At 44.8% G+C, this 18,565-nt stretch overlaps 1 protein-coding gene across 7 annotated transcripts; it reads left to right on the forward strand.

The window, feature by feature from the left end:
* Positions 1-59: 59 nt before the first annotated feature.
* Positions 60-18,366, forward strand: DDB2 (damage specific DNA binding protein 2). 7 transcript variants are annotated; one of them, XM_071558550.1, is made up of 11 exons: positions 60-103; positions 5,013-5,196; positions 8,013-8,143; positions 9,196-9,387; positions 12,070-12,236; positions 13,312-13,411; positions 14,747-14,924; positions 15,561-15,706; positions 15,956-16,120; positions 16,422-16,467; positions 17,148-18,366. In XM_071558550.1, the coding sequence occupies exons 2-11, from the start codon at positions 5,025-5,027 to the stop codon at positions 17,396-17,398; spliced, it is 1,548 nt and encodes a 515-aa protein (XP_071414651.1). In that variant the 5' UTR covers positions 60-103; positions 5,013-5,024; the 3' UTR covers positions 17,399-18,366. The 7 variants fall into 7 exon arrangements, with proteins under 7 accessions (XP_071414651.1, XP_071414649.1, XP_071414652.1 ...); XM_071558548.1 differs by lacking the exon at positions 60-103 and adding an exon at positions 3,385-3,631; XM_071558551.1 differs by lacking the exon at positions 60-103 and adding an exon at positions 3,739-3,759.
* Positions 18,367-18,565: the final 199 nt, after the last annotated feature.

Genomic DNA, 18,565 nt, shown 5'->3' on the forward strand with positions numbered 1-18,565 from the left:
TGGCGGGCGCGCCGCTGGCCCTGGCAGAGCGGCCCCGACGCTGCTCCCGCCCCCTCCGCCGGGCCCTTGATCCAATTAACGGGAGCGGGCTCTGGCCAGGCAGGTGGGGCCCGAGGAGGGCGCTGGGAGGGCAGCGTCGTGTCACGTCCCCGTTCCCCTGCACGAGGAGCGGGGCTGGGGTCGGCCCTGGGCACGGGGGAGGAGGGGCCGAGGGAAGTCTGACCGGGCGCACCCCCGATCGTGGTGGGCGCCGGGAGCGTGAGCGTGGCGGCTCTGAGAGGAGCCGCTTCGGGGCTTCAGTTGGCTTAAAGTTGGTTCCCCTGGGTGCTACGCCGGCCAGCTGGCCTGCCGGGCTGGAGCAGGAGGCCCAGCAGGTTGCCCAAGGCCAGCTCCCACCCCAGTGGAGTGCCGTGCTTTTGCTTGTGAGCATGGCGTGGGTCACTCTCCCTGTGCTTGAACAGTGGCTTCGCCTTGGTTTGGCTTGGCGTCTGTCTTTCAGCCTGATCCTGTTCTAAGTTGCTCTCCCTTTCCTCGAAAAACCTCTGTCTGAATAATCCGGATCTCTGCTTTAAGCCTTCAGAGCCTTTCGGGTGATACCAGCTTTTTCTAAACACCAGGGAGTTTGCCTGCCAGCATTTCCATTTCTAACTCCGGGCCCCAGGTACGATTTCTCCTTGATGCTGGGGAAAGGCTTCTGTGAGAAGCACTGGGAGACCTTGCTGGTCTGCCTCCTCTTGACTGCTTCCAAGTGGCTTTGGATCCAATTCCAAGGATCAGCTGTGGGTTTGCAGTGATGTTTATTCAATTGGTGGAGAAAGCAAAGACTGAGCCTTGAAGGAGGAGGAGAGGAAGGAGTATGCCATAGATCTGTACTTCCACTTCTCTGGAGCAGTACTTGAATGTTTTTTCTTCACAGCTGCCCCAGGTTTCATAAGAACCAGGAAATTAACTGTATGGATGCCCTTCACATACAGTGCATTGCTATGTTGGAAAGTGGACATTAGGAATCATTCCACTTAAGCTGAGGCCAATACCAGCGTGTGGTCCCTGGAAGACAGGCACTCATGGCAGGTCACTGGCTGTTGTGTGAACATGAGCATCCTTCCAAAAAGTGAGAAAAGATGCTATTCTTGTCCTCAAAGGTAATTGCAGTTGAGCGTATAAGCAACAACTTTGTTTTTACTAAAACATAACCAACCCCAAATCTTTGGCACAGATACTTCCTAGCTTAATTAAGTTCTGAGTTTTTCATTCCATTATCAAACTAATGTACATTAATGAAGTACAGAAAAGGCAAACACCTCATACATTAATATTCTACATCCAGCATTTGCCTTTGCTATGTTTTTGTGCTGAGTTTTATATTGAGAGCCCAAATACTAAGCATCTAAGATAGGTATATCCATTTGGGACCTGGGCACTGCCAGTACTGATTGCAGAGTGAGGGTACTCCATAGCATGGCTGCTGCAATCCTTTCCTCCAAGGCTGGAATGGCTTAGGGAAGAGGAGGAGCTCAGGTAAATGACATTGTAATTATTGTGATATTTTTGTTCATTTTCCTGGTGCAGACAGCTTAGCAGTGGTCATCGGATAGGAGGTCAGAGAGCATGATTTTACTTCTTTTATTTCCTTAGGATTATATATTTTTCCTACTTTTTGGTAGAATATAGGCTTGTTTTCACATGCATGGCAAACTCTAGTTGCTGTAATGGTATACATCAGTAGTCAAACTAAAGCAGTCAAAAACATTCATGCTTTGGACAAAGATCCTGGCGACAAGGAGGCAGAACACTTACTGGTATTCCCAATACCATGAGCTTGATCTCAATCACAGTTTAGCTTTACTGGACCTGGGGATAAAGACAGCTTTATTCTATGGGAGAGAACCATGGCCCGAAACTGAGGCACAGCCTCAACATAATAGTACATGAGACAAAAGGCATTATAAAAGTGAGCTTAATATCCTGCCCATGCAGAGTTATACTCCTCTGACTTTGCTGCATACTGTAGTTCAAAGCATGTGACATTGTAAATACATATAAGAATATTTTCTCAAATTAGTCTTTCGCTGGCTTGCTCACGGCATTGTGGACAGGGACTGGTGGCATTTTTTCTGTGGATGAATTGTGTACTCTCTGCTGTTCTTTGTCCTTGGTGGATAAAAACTACAAGAATATCTGGTGATTCTCTAGAGAGAAAGCACACTTGGTATTAGTCATCAATACAAACACGGTAGCATGCAGCCTCCCCTTTAGTACTGTGTGTAGTTCTGGGACCTACAGTTTAAGAATGTTGAAGTCCTTGAATGTGTCCAGAGTTTGGACTTGTTCTAGTTTTGAGAAAAGGAGGATGAGGTGTGACCTCATGGCTCCCTACAGCTTACTGAGGAGGGGCAGTAGAGAGGGAGGTTCTGATCTCTTCTCCCTAGTATCTAGTGATTGGATGCATGGGAATGGTTTGAAGCTGCACCGGGGGAGCTTTAGACTGGACATTAGGAAGTATTTCTTTACTGAGAGCATGGTCAAACACTGAAACAGGCTTCCTAGAGAGGTGGTTGATGCCCCAAGCTGCCAGTGTTTGAGGCATTTTGACAGTGCCTTAATACTAGGCTTTGACTTGATCAGCCCTGAGCTGTTCAGGCAGGTGGACTAGATGTTTATTGTTAGGTCCCTTACATATGAAAGAATATTCTATTCCATTCCATTTCTAGTAAATGCTAACTGTGATAGCTCAATGAGGGAAATAAATAGGTTACTCTGTGTGTGCTCTGCATGGGGACAATACTGCTGGGAGACAAATGGAGTGGGGATGGGAAGTGCCCATCTTTGCCGGTGATAACTTGGATAACAGTGTCAGAGTTTTCTTTGGGATCCTATGATGAAGACTTCTGCAGACCTATAGAAGAAAGTTTTGATTGCTGTCAAGATATGAAGACTTTAGTTTCTATAGTAGCTTTTCTTCCCAGAAATCAAACTTTTGAGGCTTCAGGGGCAAGAAAGGACGTGCTGTGTTCACTTATTCCTCTTGTTCTTTGCTAATAGGTATGGTTCTAAGAAGAATGGAGTGTATTAGAGAAGTGCCTGGTAAGACTTTAAGACTTGCTGATTGGGTTGACCAGATTGTGTTTGTCAGTGGTTATCATTTTTGTCTGTGAAATTCTGATACAGGATGGCAGCAACTAATACAACTTTGTTACAGTTCATAGAAAAAGCCTAGAGACCAGGCGTTTTTTCTTTTCTAGTAGATTTTTGTGCATTTTCTAATATGTGAGAAAATGCACAGGTAACTGTAGTTATAGCATAAAAAATACCAACACTCAAACCTAAAGCCCCACAGTTCAAGGCATGGTTAAGTACAGATATTTTAGGAGCTGTGTTCAGAGCCAGCTGTGTGGATGACTGGGCCTAAATTATTCAGCACAGTTACTGGTTGGCCTGAAGCATGGCACACTACTGTTCCTGAGGTTCCCCACACAACACAGCCCCTTTGCAGGTGGTGGGGAAGTGCTGGTACCTTCCGCTGTGCTGGCAGAGCTCTTCCTTCCCTATTCTTCTCAGCTTCGTCATGTACTTCTCAAGCTGCTCTTGACATGACTTCAAGCACGGTTTTTCTGTTGAGTTCCGAGACCAGGTGCGTTTTCTTGTGTAAGTTGTGTTTTGAAATAGTATTGGGTTTTTTGGTTGCTGTTGGTTACTGTATTTGGGGCCCTTACCAACCAGCTTCATTAAGCCAGCCTGGTGCTTTAGAAGCCAATAAAGGTAGGTAAGACTGTGAAGTACTGCACCAAAAGAACCACCACAGGCAGACAAAGGGCACCTGGCAGCTGTCTCCCGCGCCCTGCGGCTGCAGCGGAGCCGGGGGTGCTGCTCCCGCTGCTGGCCGGGGCGGCCGCATGGCTCCGGGCGGCGGAGGCGGGCCGGGCCGTGCCGCGCCGCGCCGGCCCCTGCCACGCTAGTGCCCGTCGCCGGCGAAGGGCGGGCGGGGCGGGCGGGGCCATGGCCGCGCTGGGCTCCGCTGCCCAGGGCCGGGCGGGAGTCACTGCCCCCCGTTCCCGCCCCAGTTATGAAAGCGCGGGGGAGTGGCCGGTGCGTCCCGCCGACCGCGGCAGCGCCGCGGGAGCCGAGGCCGCCGGAGCGCAGGTGAGAGCGGGGCGGCCTGTCCCGCCTAGGCCGCAGGGGCACCGGGCCGGGCCGGGGGGGTGCTGCTCGGGGAAGCCTGCGCGGTGCCCGCCGAGCTGTATTTGATCCGCGACAGCCATTGAGGAATTTTAAGTAAGTTCAGCGCGAGCACGGGAGCAGCCCATGGATGCTCGTCGGGCAGGATCTTCCCGGGGGCCACTGTGACGCAGAGCCTGCGCCTCCGAGCAGGATGGTGGAAGGCGGTGTGGGCGCCACGGGGCACGGCGGCCTGCAGCTCGGGGCGGGGGGTGGGGTGGGGGGACAGCCAAGTACAGCCGGGGGGGGCTGCAGCTCAGGGGGTGCAGCCAAGTACAGCCGGCGGGGCTGCAGCTCGGGGTGAGGGGGTGAGGGAGTGCCAGCCGAGTACAGCTGGGGATCGTGAGTAAAAGTGGACGCTGAACAGGAAGTGCCTCCTGAGCACAGTTGTTGGAAGGCCAGTCAGCCCTGGCCAGCATTGTAAAAGCTCTGACCTTTTCCTTGGCTGGATCTAAAGAGCTCTGTGTGAACTACTGCAGAAAAAGTTAGGGTATTACGTGGTTTCACAGATGTACTTTATGCAGATCTGTGGGTTTCAAGCTTAAAGGGAGATGTACATCTATCAAAACATTCTACTGCTTTAGGATATGTTAATTTTCGTATGTGAACAAAGATATGTTGATCAAACCTGTTCCCTTCAGCAGAGCACAACGAAAAGCTAATGTCACACTGATGAAAAAGGGTACAGGTATAATCACTACTTTCAGACCACTGGGATATGTTTCATTCTTGTTTTCCTCTGTCCTCTAATTAAAAGTGTATGACCATTTTACCTTTCATGCTTTGTTTGCTTTCAGTGGTCAGACACTATGGCTCCAGTGCACCAGCCAAAGGACAAGGAGTATGAGAGACCATATCAGCATTGGCCAGAAGAGGTGAAATCAGCTGGGAAGGGAAAACTGGACTATGAGGAACTAGGGAATGAGACACAAGCAAAGAGGTTGTTTGTGAGAAAAATATCTAAACCCCCAGGGAAAATAGGTAACATTTCCCAGATCTTTACTGTTTTCTCTCTACCAGACTTCTCCAAATGACAGGCTTTGACTAGTTGGAGGGAGAATGCCAAGAAACATGTTCAGACACGAGTGATCAGATGGGGTTATATGGTGAAGTGATAGGTGGATATGTATTGGGGTAGTACATCCTCCAGTTTTCTGTCTAGTGAGTGTGTGTGCATGCATGCTGAATTTTTGAGACTCTGTACCCCTTGGTGAAAGCCTGCTCACTGAAGATGCTGTCATTTTTGCTCATTTGAGGGGGGTAAGTTTAGGGGCATTAAGTTTGGTGGCATTCCTGTATTACCAGAGTTCTGCTTTAGCGTAGGACAGACCAGTCCTGGTAATACATTGTTTTTGTTCTCATGCAGTCTCAATGCAGTTTTGTGGTCATAAGGTTGGTATCCTACAGCATGCAGTCTAAACTGGCATTTTCTCCTGATTCTTCGTGTATTTTAACTCTTGCTACAGTAAGTAGGAATATTTTCTACCTTTGTGTTTAGATTAGGACAGGCAGAATTTCTACTAATCATTTCTCCTCATGTACATTTTTTTCCTTTAGTATGTAACTTAGGTAAAAAAAATCTCATAAAGATTTTTGATGTAATGGGGAGAGTGATTAATTTCAAATATACTGGAAAGTTTAGAGCTTTGCATTATCAGGAAAGTTGTCTAGACTTTACCCACAGCAAGGACTTTTCATAGAGACATTTAGGTTGGAACAGACTTTTTAAGATCAAGTCCCACTGTTAACCCAGCACTGCCAGGCCCACCACTAAACCATGTAACTAAGTGCCATATTTACATGGCTTTTTAAATACCTCCAGGTATGCTAACTTAACATTTCCCTCGGCAGCCAGTTTTAGTGCTTGACAACCCCTTCAGTGAAGAAATTTTTCCCAATATCCAATCTAAACCTCCCCTGGTGCAACTAGAGACCTTTTCCTCAAGTGCTATCACTTGTTACCTGGGAGAAGATAACCAAATTCACCCTCGCTACAGTCTCCTTTTAGGTAGTTGTAGAGAGCAGTAAAGTTTTCCTTCAGGCTCCTTTTCTCAGATAAAACCTTTAATACTATCAATGGTTTAGAAGATCACTAGGGCTAGTGCCTTGTGTGGAGATACTACGCACTTCCTGTACAATTTGGCTTTAAGGAACTAGAAGTTGCTGAAGTGCCATTTAACAATCAAAGATACAGAGATTCCATGATTTTAAACATTCCTGTTGTGTGGTTTGTAAGTCCAAACTCGGAGCACTTAGCAGTGTGAACAGTGGAGGCCAAAGATTCTGTTTGAAGGGAGTTCTGTGTGTAATTGTGGACAGTTAAGACATCTTCTGTAGTTCATTTAGCTACATGATTTTAATGTAACTTCATGGCCTGATTTTCAGATTTGGTAAGCATCTGCCATTCCTGTAAAATTCAGAGGTAATTGGATGTACCTGGTACTTTGGAAAAATTAGACCAATCATATTTTTCCTTAACCCTTTTTTTAAAAAGATGAAGACCTTTGTATTTGAGCTTTTCAATTCTGTGCTTCCGTTTTTATGTGTTTGGAAAAAACATTTATTTCTCCTGAGCCATATATAGGATAGTTGTTGTTTCTTGGAATTAAAACAACCTTTTTGAAGGATTTCTTCCAGCAGAGTCTAAAAAGGTCTGAAGTTTGTGTCTTAATAAATTATCCTTCATTGTAAAATGGAATTTGGAAAAAATACCTGAATTTTTGTCACCTCTGAAGAAGGAATTGTGGATACTAATTCTTCAGTGAAAAAAAATGAATTAGAATATAAATACTTTTATACTTATTTCAACAGGTGTGACAAGTGTTGGCACTATGTTGGCATGTGAACAGAGAAGTTCAGTTTCACACCTGTGTACTTCTGGGCTTTTCTTAAAGGAAGATTTAATTTAGGTTCTAATAATATAGAATGATCCATGTGTTTTCAGTCTTGGGTTTTTTTAATAAATATCCTTAAATGAAAATAGCGTTTATGTTTCTTAAGAATTGCATTTGACATCCAGATCCCCTGGGGTGTTACAGACCATTGCTGTGGGATTGATTAAGGTCACAGACATGGGACTGAACAGATCTAGCTTTTATGTAAAGGTCCCTGAAGATAAAAACTTGGAACATGAACAAAATGTAGAAACAAGCTGTACTCTCAGCAAAAATCCCTTCGAACAGAAAGGTTTTCAGGCGATGTGGCGTCAGCAAGTCTGTTATCAAAAACAAAACTCGCAGTGCTGTAGGCAGACTGGACAGGCTACAGTGCAAGCAGATGGAAAATTCTGATTCACAAGCAGGCATTTCAGGAACTGGGTGGGAACTCATGTTGCTATGCTTGGAGAATTTTCAGGTGTTTCTGCTGGTCACACATTTGACCTTTCTTTTGCTGTGTGCAGGGGCTTGCCACCTCCCATGGCATATTTATGAGTTGTCAGAGGTTTGGATAGCAGCATTGTACTTTGGGTATGAACCATTCAAATTGTACAGGAGATGCACCACTCCTCTGTGGCATTGCTTTAGTCCTCTCCTGTTGTCTTTGGTAAATCTTCAGCAAAGAGAAGGAAGGTTTAATGAGAGGAAGCATACACAGAGCTGTGGCAGTCTGTGTGAACCACTGGACTCCATAATTCTGGAAGCTGCTGTACCTTAAGACATGCAAGAATTATTTAATGGCTTTTATCTTGTGGCTGAAGCTTTTCATGGATGTAGCAGCAAATGCAGATGTCTTTCTTCTAACACTGTTTGGAGAGTGAGTTGTCTGTCAGTAAGTTTTACTCTTTTCCTCTCTGGCAGGTTGGAGTGGAAGTGGGTCTGTGGTGAGAAACCACAGAGTCCTTTCCCATCAGCTGGAGCGACAGTGCAGCATTGTTCATTATGTCTACCAGAACATGCTGGGAGGCTCCGTTCGGGCACAGCTCAGGCAGGTGAGGAGTGTCTTCTTCATGACCTGTTGGACATCTCAGCTTCCTGCATAAAAAAATTCTTCAATAGAAGGAGCTTAAAGTTCCCTGCCTATACTGTTTGCGGCTCCAAGTCTGATGCACCCTTACATTCCTTAATTGTGTAAAAGGCAAGACCTGAGATGGCTTTCCCTTTTGGTTGACCCAGCCCTGTCATCAACATTTTATCCTCTGTTACTTCGGTGCTTTCTTGAATCATGTTTAAACTTGCCCAGCTACCAGCTGAGTTACTGCACTGTGATATTTTGGTACGCTGATCTGACTGTTTCATCATACTATTCTTGTATCCACTCTGCTTTGCTAATCTTGTCAGGTTTAGTGTTGATTTTTACCTCTTCACAGACATAGTCCATCAAGTCTGTAATGTTTTACTGTTTTGCAGAGCCATATGCCTTTTATTTGAAAATTAACTCTGTAACATCCATAGGTGGGAAGCTCCTGGGCTAGCATTGTCTTCCTGATGACTTACGCATTTTAAGTATCCAAATGATAAATTGCCAGGCTAATCTAAGCAGTACCTATTTTTCAACTGAACAACAATGCAATCATGTCATGGCTTCTCATTCTCTCTTTCAAGTGTTTTGTTCACTCTTATGCTGTATAGTTGAGCTGCAGACAAATTGGATGGAGGACCATAATATTGTGTCTCCGGAAGATGTGTAACATTTTGAGATGCTTAGTAAAGACATAGATAATCATAAGTGCCTTTTACTGGTGTGGAGGAAAGTTCTTCTCTCTTGTTAATTATTCTGCCTTTTTAGTTCAGCCCACAGTCCCCTAACCCTGTACATCATTTAAAATATGGTATCTCTCAGTTCTCTGTTCCTTTCTGAGTGCCGTGGCAGATATGGATTTCTGTGGTCACAGGCTGTTCCCTTATGTTCAGCATATCCTCTTCATTGTACAGAGAGGTTTAAAATTTTGTGTGAATGACAATTAGAAATTGTTAGCACTCCTCATCCAGAGAATCTCAGAGATGCCCGCAAAAGTCATAATTTTCTTTACCTTTTTCACAGTGTCTGCAGCTGCCTTTTCTGCGTTCTCTTGCCTCATACCGCCTCTTTCGAACAGCAAGTCCCTTTGACAGGAGAGTCACATGCCTGGAATGGCATCCAACACACCCCAGTACAGTAGCTGTTGGTTCCAAAGGTGGAGACATCATCCTTTGGGACTATGAAGTACTTACTAAAACATGCTTCATAAAGGGGGTAAGCCTCTGTGTGTGTGTAAGGGGGGGAAGGGAAAACAAGTACCATGAAATACTGCAAATAAAAAACAGGTCTGTTGGGAGAAGCACATAAAGGGTCTTGGGTTTCAGAGTAGCCAGTTATGGGGCAGGACTGAGATGCAAAAGCATGTCGGTTCCTCAGTCCCAGACTGTTCTAGCACTGGGGAAAACTGAGGCCTGGTGATTAAATTCATTATGAAGCAATACTTGGTGTGTACTCAGTGGAAAAATAATATAGCAACTGGCAAAACAGTTATCTTGAAAGGGATACCAGAATCAACTAGGCAGGGAGGGTTTGTCTGCCTTAGGTCTCAGTCTTTCTCTGCTCACCGTTCATTGTGTTAGATGAACATCTTTGAGTGGGAACAGACAAAGACCTTTTATCTATAGGGAGAAACTAAGGTAGAATGAATGGTTTATACAGCTGGCATATGCCCTCATTCCTTTATTCAGTCATTTCCATTCCAACAGGGGCTCAAAGACTTTGTAACTTTTATCACCTTTCTAAATTAACATAGATATACATTGAGAAGTCTGTCCTTCAGAAATTCCAGAATCATATTTCTCTTTTTGTAAATAGTGCCAGCCAGCAAGGGAATACATTGCCTGGGGACTGAAGGAGCTGCAAATTTGTCCTTCAGGAGGGCAGCTGTCTAGACAGCTATCATATGGGAGACATGATTGTCTTTGCCTGTTTAGAGGACTGTAATGTGTTTCACTGTTGCTGTTAAAGACATAGCAGTGAATGCAGACTTAGAGAACACACTTTTCTCCTTTCCCATCACTCAGTGGCTTTTTCTTTTGTTCATCCCCTTCCTTGTAGATGGGAGCTGGAGGGGCCATCACAGGAATGAAGTTTAACCCTTTTAACCCTAGTCAGCTGTACACTTCATCAGTTGCCGGCGCTACCACCCTGCAGGATTTTAATGGCAATACTGTCCGGGTCTTCACCAGCACCGAGGACTGGGAGTAAGAATACAGTAATGCTTTGGGCCTCTGTCCTGCTGGCAGGAGCGCAACAGGGAGAGGGAGAGAGAGAGAGCGTGAGAGAGAGAGGAAGAGAGAGAGAGATGTTTGTCTTGAATATGTGAGAGCTGGGCTTCCTTTTCCCCACATAGTCTTCCATTCTCTGAATTTCAGGGAGGCTCATTCTTTTTATTTTTCCCTGAAGTGGAGTAGTGGGTAGGAGAGATCTTTTCTTCACCAAAGAGGGGGGAACTCTGATTCTGCTTACTTCCTGCTGTACATGGGAGAGTGGGGGTCCCAATGGATTTCCTCAGCTGTCTGTTCGTAGAACTTCCCAAAGCTCTGTTCCCTGGGGATCTTCTAACCTCTTCACCTGCTAGCAGTGCTGCTTGTTGTCAGATGGTTTTTACATGACAATTCATACTCTTGTCAGTGCTTCTCCACTAATGCCTCTGACTTCAAGCAGTGCATGTCATAAGGATCATGCCAATTCATCCCACCTAGCTTTTGGTGCTTACCCAAAATACCAAAATTAGGAGTCTACTAAAAGGCTTCTTTAGTAATGAGTGAAGAGAGGAGATGAATTGTTAGAGGCAGCTCTAAGAATTACCTTCTCAGACTGTTGCTTTTTCTGTGGACTCATGAGAAGCCTGAACTCTTCAATTAGTTAGTTCTGTTTAGTGCTTAAAAGGTAAGTAAGAGAATTTGGGTTAGCTTCTGCATTACATTGTCTCACTTCATTCTTTCCTAGTGGCAGCTTTCATGGTTGATTTCCATCTTGGTTGTCCACCTGCAACCTTGTAATTGGGCAGAAGGTGAACTCAGGTTGTGATGGGATGACTAGCTAGGTGAGCAAGGAGATGGGTCCTGGGACATGAGGATACCAGTGGGATGCCTGTCATAGCAATGATGCCTGGATTCGAAAGGGCATGCCATCCCTCCTCCTACTGCTGTGAGGACAGGCAGGCTCTATGGGTGGGCCTTTTGTTTCATCTTCATTGGCTTCTTAAAATCTAGCATTTACAGTGAGACCTTAAGTAGTTGTTCTGTGAGTAGCAGATGGAGTGCACTTGAGTATCAAAGAGTTTGGGGACTCCCAGCTGGTATACTTTTCTGTCATTGTGTAGGGTTTCTGTGTTTCCTCAGTAGACAGGCTGGGGAAAAGAACAATATAACACAAAACATAAGATTCCTGTGCCATGGGGTGGGGTTAGCAGTGAGATTTCTCTTTGCAACAGTCTCATCCTGCCTGCTGGTACCTTGAGAAAGACCAGATACAGCACTGGAAGCAGCCTGTAGTGAACTAGTCATGAAGTCTCTAAAAGAAAAGCTTGATGCTGGGCTGTCATGAAATTTTATGTGGTTTATGCATGGGATGGTCCTGGTTTTGCTTGTGATCTCCTAAACCTGGTCTAATCCAGGTGGTTCACTGCAGGTTAGCCCTTCGCCCATAACAGAAGCAGCAGTGCAGCTAATGAGGTTTGCAGCCCAACAGGATGAGGGTGAACTTAATAGGCTCAGAATGTATGTGTCTAGACTGGAAACAAGTTAGAAAAGAAGTTCTTACATGTGTTCTTTGCCTGAAAGCAGTGCTTGTGTCTAGGGAAACTGGCAGTGTCTTCCAGGAGGTGACTGTTGTGTTAAGATTTGCCTTTCACTCTAACCTTGATGCCTCTTGGCTTTGTATGTATTTCAGAAAGGGCCAGGAGATTTTCTTGGAGACATCAAGTTCAGTCCTTATGAGGCAGCGAAGCTTTATGTGGCATCAGGTGATGGCACCCTAAGTCTGCAGGACCTTGAGGGCAGAGCGGTGCAAGTGATCTCTCGTGCCCCGGACTGTGGCCATGAGCACCATAATGTTTGGTGAGAAGAGAGCACTGCACGGTTGATTCTCTCTGCCATTGGGGTTAATGCTGCTCTGCTTCTTGAGATCTCTGACATCTTCATCTTTGCCAGTGTTAGGAGACTCTGGGTATGAATTGGTCCCAAGAGGGACGGGGTCCTGGTCCTGACCTAGCGCTGCAGGGTGGTAACAGGCGAGGCAGCACAGGGTACTTACACTTTTACAGTAGCTGAGAGTGCTGCTGCATCTTCCGATAGTGCTTTCTCCTACCTATGAGATATTGACAGCTTTTCACTTTAAAAAATATGAGGTGAGAAGAGCAGGATAACTTCCTCCTCTTCATTGTCGTCAGTGGTCTGCATTGTCTGTAGCAGCTCTGGTAGCAAAGGAAAGCTACAAAACATTCCTGTGCAATCTGACTTTCAGATTATTGAGTTTACCCTGTGGTCTGTCTGGAGACTTCAGGCTCACAATGTTCATGTCCACGGCCTTGAATTCTTAGAATAACATATTTTGCAAATAAAGTTTTCACAACAAGTTCCCAAAGGCTCCCAGCTTTATTCTCACTGCCCTTCCCCCTCCAGCAGAGTGGGGCTTAAGACCTATATCTTTTTATCAGGTAAGTTTCTATTCAGTTTTGTTTCCTGGAGCATGAAGTTGAGACAGTTTGATGTGCAACTTTTCAGTACAAAGCTTTTGTCTTTACTGCTGCTTCAGTGTTTTGTGGAAAATGTAATTGTGAAGCTATTTCTGCATATTTGTCATTGTTCCAAGGGTGTTCTGATCTTTCCCAAGGTATGTTCACGTGCAGGCACCAAGTGGCTCTTCAGCCTCTGTTATGTTTCGCTGTCCCAAGGTGTCATACTCCATCTAATGAGCACTTAAAAAATTACTAGGAAGTTATTCCATATTCAGTCACTGACAGAAAGCATTGCTGATAAGCTGTCCTTCCTAATACTCAGGCCCACACCACTGAGCAGGAGATTGCAGTACAGTCTATTGCAGTTTCCTTTGTCAGGGATGAGATGTGAACCAGAGCTCTGCTGCCTTTACTTTCCTGTGGGAGGAGTCCTGATTCTGTATCTTTCCCTCTAGTTGCTGGTACTGCAGTGTGGATGTTTCTGCAAGCTGCCGTGCAGTGGTGACAGGCGATAATATGGGCAATGTGGTTCTGCTCAGCACTTCTGGTGAAGAGGTTCGTATGGCTCCATACAGCATCACCTCTGTGGGAATCTTCATGTGTTTTCCTACACTACAGGGACCCTGAAAAGAGGAGCAACTGCCTTGCAGCTCAGGAGATGAGTCCACCCATTGTCTGGGTAGTAAGAAGTCCTCCACTTCTGCCATCCATTAGACATTTTCACATTGTTGAGTGTAACGATAATAAATCCCAAACAGGGATTGTGTCATGTGCTATGCCTTCCTTAAGAAATCTGCTACTGGCCAGAGTAATTATTGGGTAAATGTGAAAATGTGAGCACCCTCTGCCAACAACCTTCACACTTTCAGAAACTTAGTGCACTGATGGGAGTCATTTGGGAGACACTGCTTTGATGTACATCCTTCCATGACCTCGGGGTAGGTACTCAGCAGTAATGCAACAAATGTTGTACTCCTGCCGTTAGACACAAGAGGGCAGAAAAGAGACAGACAAGTGGTCCGGAAACAGGAGGGAAGAGTTGGAGTGGGTCCTACTTCAAGAGCTTGCTGTACTGTCACACTGGCATTGCTATCTCTCTTGCCTGTAAGGATAACATCTGTAAGAGTTTGCCACCCAATGAGCTGTGGCCAGAGGCTGTTGTGTAAATTAGTGGGCAGAGTCAGAAGTGCTTCAAATTATTTGTCCTTAGTCAAGGTTAGTTGCTTACTTTGCACTTTTTTTCTTGAAAGAATGTGACGGTCTTTTTTGCACTTGAGAGATAACCCATTATTCTAGGGAGGATGGATCAGTATCAGCCTTTTGATTAGAAATAATAATCTGGCTTTGGACAGAAATGGATTCATGGCCAGTTTGTATTTATTTATTGTTTTAAATTGAAATATTTGACCTACACTCATGTTTCTTTGCCAATATGTTTCTAGAAGCCAATTATATCTCCTCTCATCTTTTTTATGAAAATAAACAAAGCAAGGATCTTTGGTCTTCCACACAAAGCAGGCACTTCCTTCTTGTCTTGGCAGCGCATTTTTCTGTACCTGTTCCATTTGGTTTTAATCTTTCTGCAAGTGGAAGACTGGCACTGCTTAAAGTCTTCTAGATGTGATCTTGTTTGTACAGTGGCACTAATACTTCCCTCCATGAACCAGGGATTGCATCTTCCTTTCTCATGGCTGTAACAAATTAGTGGATCAGAGTTCTCCTAGAATTAAATGGTTATTTCCCAAGGTCATTCTTTTCCTTTCCTGTTTCCAGTGGACAGTCTTGCTGTATTTTAGAAGTTTTGTTACCCTGTAGTAGTAGATTAATTATTCCATTTCTTTACTCCAGACCTTGATTATTTTTTTCTGTATGATTTTCTGTTTGCTGCAGATTTGGAAGCTGAAATTGCACAGGAAGAAAGTAACTCATGTAGAGTTTAACTCCCGGTGTGAGTGGCTGTTGGCCACAGCATCTGTCGATCAGACAGTCAAAATCTGGGACCTCAGAAACATCAAAAACAAAATGAATTTTCTTCATGTGCTTCCTCATGAGAAACCTGTCAATGCAGGTGAGTTAAGGATTTTATTGCATGGATGTTTGCAGAGTCCACTCAGCTCAGCTTTTATTGTGGCAATGTTATATTCCAAATTGCTTTGGGAGGAAGGCAAGTGGGCATGTGTGGCCAGAGGCAGGGAGGTGGATAGGGCCAGCTGCAGCACCTTCTTAAGGCTTGACATATAAACTGTGGCACTGTACCTTGAGAAGTGAGTTTGGAAGCATTAGCAGTGGCTGAGATTACAAACCTGAATTTATAGGACAGTCCTATGACAACAGCAGAGCATGGGGCTCTGTTTTTTAGGCACAGTTTTACCAGTTCATGGAAGTCCAAATTGCAGATGACTGTCTTATTATTCCAGTGTCTTTTCATTTGAACGAGCATATTCCTTTCTTTGCAATGTCTCCTTCTCTGATTCTGAAATGAGAATAATGGTCTTAGGTAACTCAGCACTGTAGGTTTCAGCTTACTGTTTGTAAGAGCTTAGAGTTTGAGAGAGGTAAAGCCTTGTCTGTTGAGACACACAGTCATACTCACATTCCTATTAAAAAAAATAGCAATGGATTTTCAATCAGAGAAATGTGACTTTTATGTTTGTCAGTCACAGCATTGTGATCTTTAGTTTGCCTTACTGTCCCTCTCTCCTAGCTTACTTCAGCCCAACAGATGGTGCAAAGCTCCTGAGCACAGACCAGCGCAATGAAATCAGGGTTTACTCATCTTCAGACTGGACCAAGCCACAGCATCTGATTCCACATCCACATAGGCATTTTCAGCATCTCACCCCTATTAAGGTGAGTCAGGTCTCAGAGGAGCAGCACACTTTGTGCTAGCAGCCAGCTGTAAATCAGAAATGGTCTGATAACTGGTCAAGATAGTACATGTGTGGGTGAATAGTTACACTGCTGCAACTTCCAGTGGAGCTTTGTTTCTCAAGCTGTGGGTAGAATGCACGGTGTTACTCAGTGTCAGTTGTCTGGTGTGTGTCAGTGATGAGCATTGTCCCTTTCTCTCAGCTCTCCATCTCTCTGCTCTGTGACTAGGCAACATGGCATCCTCGCTACGACCTCATTGTCATAGGTCGCTACCCAGACTCCAAGTTCCCAGGGTACACAGTGGATGAGCTACGAACTGTTGATGTATTTGATGGAAACACTGGGGAGATGGTTTGTCAACTCTGTGATCCAAATGCTTCGGGTATCATTTCGGTGAGTTGAGCACTGAAGCGAAAAGGTTGGCTGTGTACTGAACACCGTTGTATCTCTGGGAGAGGTATGGGCTGGGGACTAGGACAGTACCCTCTTTACTTGTGATAGACTCATGCTGGTTAGCTAAAGCTGCTAACCTAAGCAGGGATTGTCCATGGTCACCTGTGGGGGTTTTGTGATACTCCTAGGGAACACTAGGTTTTCCACACGATTTGTTGTTGTTATATAAGCTTTGGTGCTCTCATGACTGTTACATAAGTAGTGATGCTCTTACAGACTCTGATTGTGTTTTCATTTTCAGCTCAATAAATTTAACCCCATGGGAGACACACTGGCTTCTGGCATGGGTAAGTAAAGAGAACTCTGGGCACTAAGCATGGGTGCATTCCAGTCCCAGGAAAGGGCTGGCATGTTACTCCATACTAAAGCAAGTTGTGAGAGAGGGTTTCCCAAATCCCACTTCCTAGTAGTCCTCTGTAAATGACTACATCTGTAAAAGAGATGAAGACCTTCTTTTCAGTCTTACACATTTGCGCTTGGAAAACAGGTTGCTGGTCATCTCCTGTGAACATTCCTGAGAATACCAAGTCCGGATGAGCGGGAAGCCTCCTAGCAGCAGGGGGCTGCTGCCACCTGCCGGCCATAAAATAGTAGAAAAAAACAATCGAAGGCGGAAAGCCTTTTCCTGCTAGGCTGTACCTTTTCCCTTCATTTAATTTATCTCATTTTCTAGCTGCAGAGCCAAGATTACTGTTTTTTGCAGGCTCTATGGGATTAAATTAGCTGGCTATAGATTGAGGTCTTAGACTTGTGACAGATGAGATTACAAGATACTTACATTTCTTAGATCAGATTTCCAAGGCTACGTGAAAATAGCATCTGTAATAACTATTTTGCATCCTCTGTACCTTGGAAATACCGTAGAACAGACAAAGCCCTTTGAATTTCTGTCCTTTAAGTGACATAGCCTAAGGTATTATGTTTTATATAGAATTTCTGCTGCACAGTGTTTCATTTTTCTTCTCAGGTTTTAATATTCTGATTTGGAGCCGGGAGGAAATGGTGGCCAAGAAGCAAGAACATCTTTTGAAAGCCATGACAGAACAGGGGATTGGAAACCGGAGTTCATCCAGACGTGGAGGGCAGAGGCAAGCAAACCCTGGCACAAGCAAAATCAAAGCTAAGTTATTATCTTGGGAGCTGGTGGAGACAAGAACAAAACCCAGTGATTCTAAATCCAAGGGAAGGAATGGAAAAGGGAAGGATCTAGGGAAGTGATTTAGTATTTTGAACCTTTCTGAATCCCAGGCTACAAACTCAGTTGTTGGCAATGGGCAGTATAAGCCATACAGGGCATTGGACTTTGTCTCTGCTCCCTAGATCTGATTGATCTTGCTTCCCTGATCCTCTTGGCTTCCCCTTCTAGAAAGTTGTGTCAGTACTTGGTTCCTCCTGCAAATGGAGTTACCATTTTTTTTCTGAGGCACTAGGAAAACTTCGAAGATGTTCTCAGATCCTGCTGAAGTTACTGCTTCCAGCCTGCCATACCTGCTTGTCATCACTTGTCAGAGGTCACCATTTCCTGTAGTTGGCTGTGGAGCAGCTCATGATACGTCCCCAGCTTGCTCTAGTCCAACCGAGTTCAGAAACCATTTGCCAACAAGATTAACATCCTGAAAAGGTAGAATGTTCATGGGCTGAGATGATGGATAGCTCAGGTAGCCCAGAAAGCACAAAGCTCTCCCATATGCAAACTTCTTGGAGTATGTGTGTTTGTCAAGACCTCAGGTTTAGCCAGATCTGTGCTTGCACCTATTTAACTGGACCACAAAGAACATCATGATGCCAGAGGTCTCGACCTACCTCATGGGATGCAAGGGCAGTATGGAGCTGGGCACCTACTGATTCTGTAGTTTCTGTTTTCAGAGTTCTAGGCTCTTTATTGCCACTGATTAGGTAATTTTTTCACCCATGTGCTTCAAAATGCTGGCTAAAAGTGTTACAAAGCAGAAACGAGGAATTTCTTCCAAACACCCCTGCTCAGAGCCAGATGTCAAGACTGTTGTTAAATGCTCAAGTTTTGCTTTTTGTAATTTGTTTACAAGGCTGTCCAGGGCTTTGCTGCTGTCCCAGAGGTTGATGGATGGGATGGGCTCCAAGCCTGTGCAGATTCTCCATGTTCACTTTTATAGTTTTGCAGTATTAATAAAGTTTTGTACTAAATTAAAAATCTTTGATACAGTGGCTGCTTTGAGTATTTTGCTGGAACCACTTTTGTAGGGGAGAAGTTTGAAACCTTTTGCAGGAGGTCTGTGAGACCTACAACAATCATAGTACTGGATCTGCAGTGGACCCCTCCAAGTTGGACAGGATGCATTATCAGTTGTATCTTTGTGTAGATGCTGCAGTCAAAAACAGCGTATCTTGATTCTCCCTGTGCTATAT

This window comes from Pithys albifrons, chromosome 6, assembly GCF_047495875.1.
Source record: "Pithys albifrons albifrons isolate INPA30051 chromosome 6, PitAlb_v1, whole genome shotgun sequence".
NCBI classification, from domain to species: Eukaryota; Metazoa; Chordata; class Aves; order Passeriformes; family Thamnophilidae; genus Pithys; species Pithys albifrons.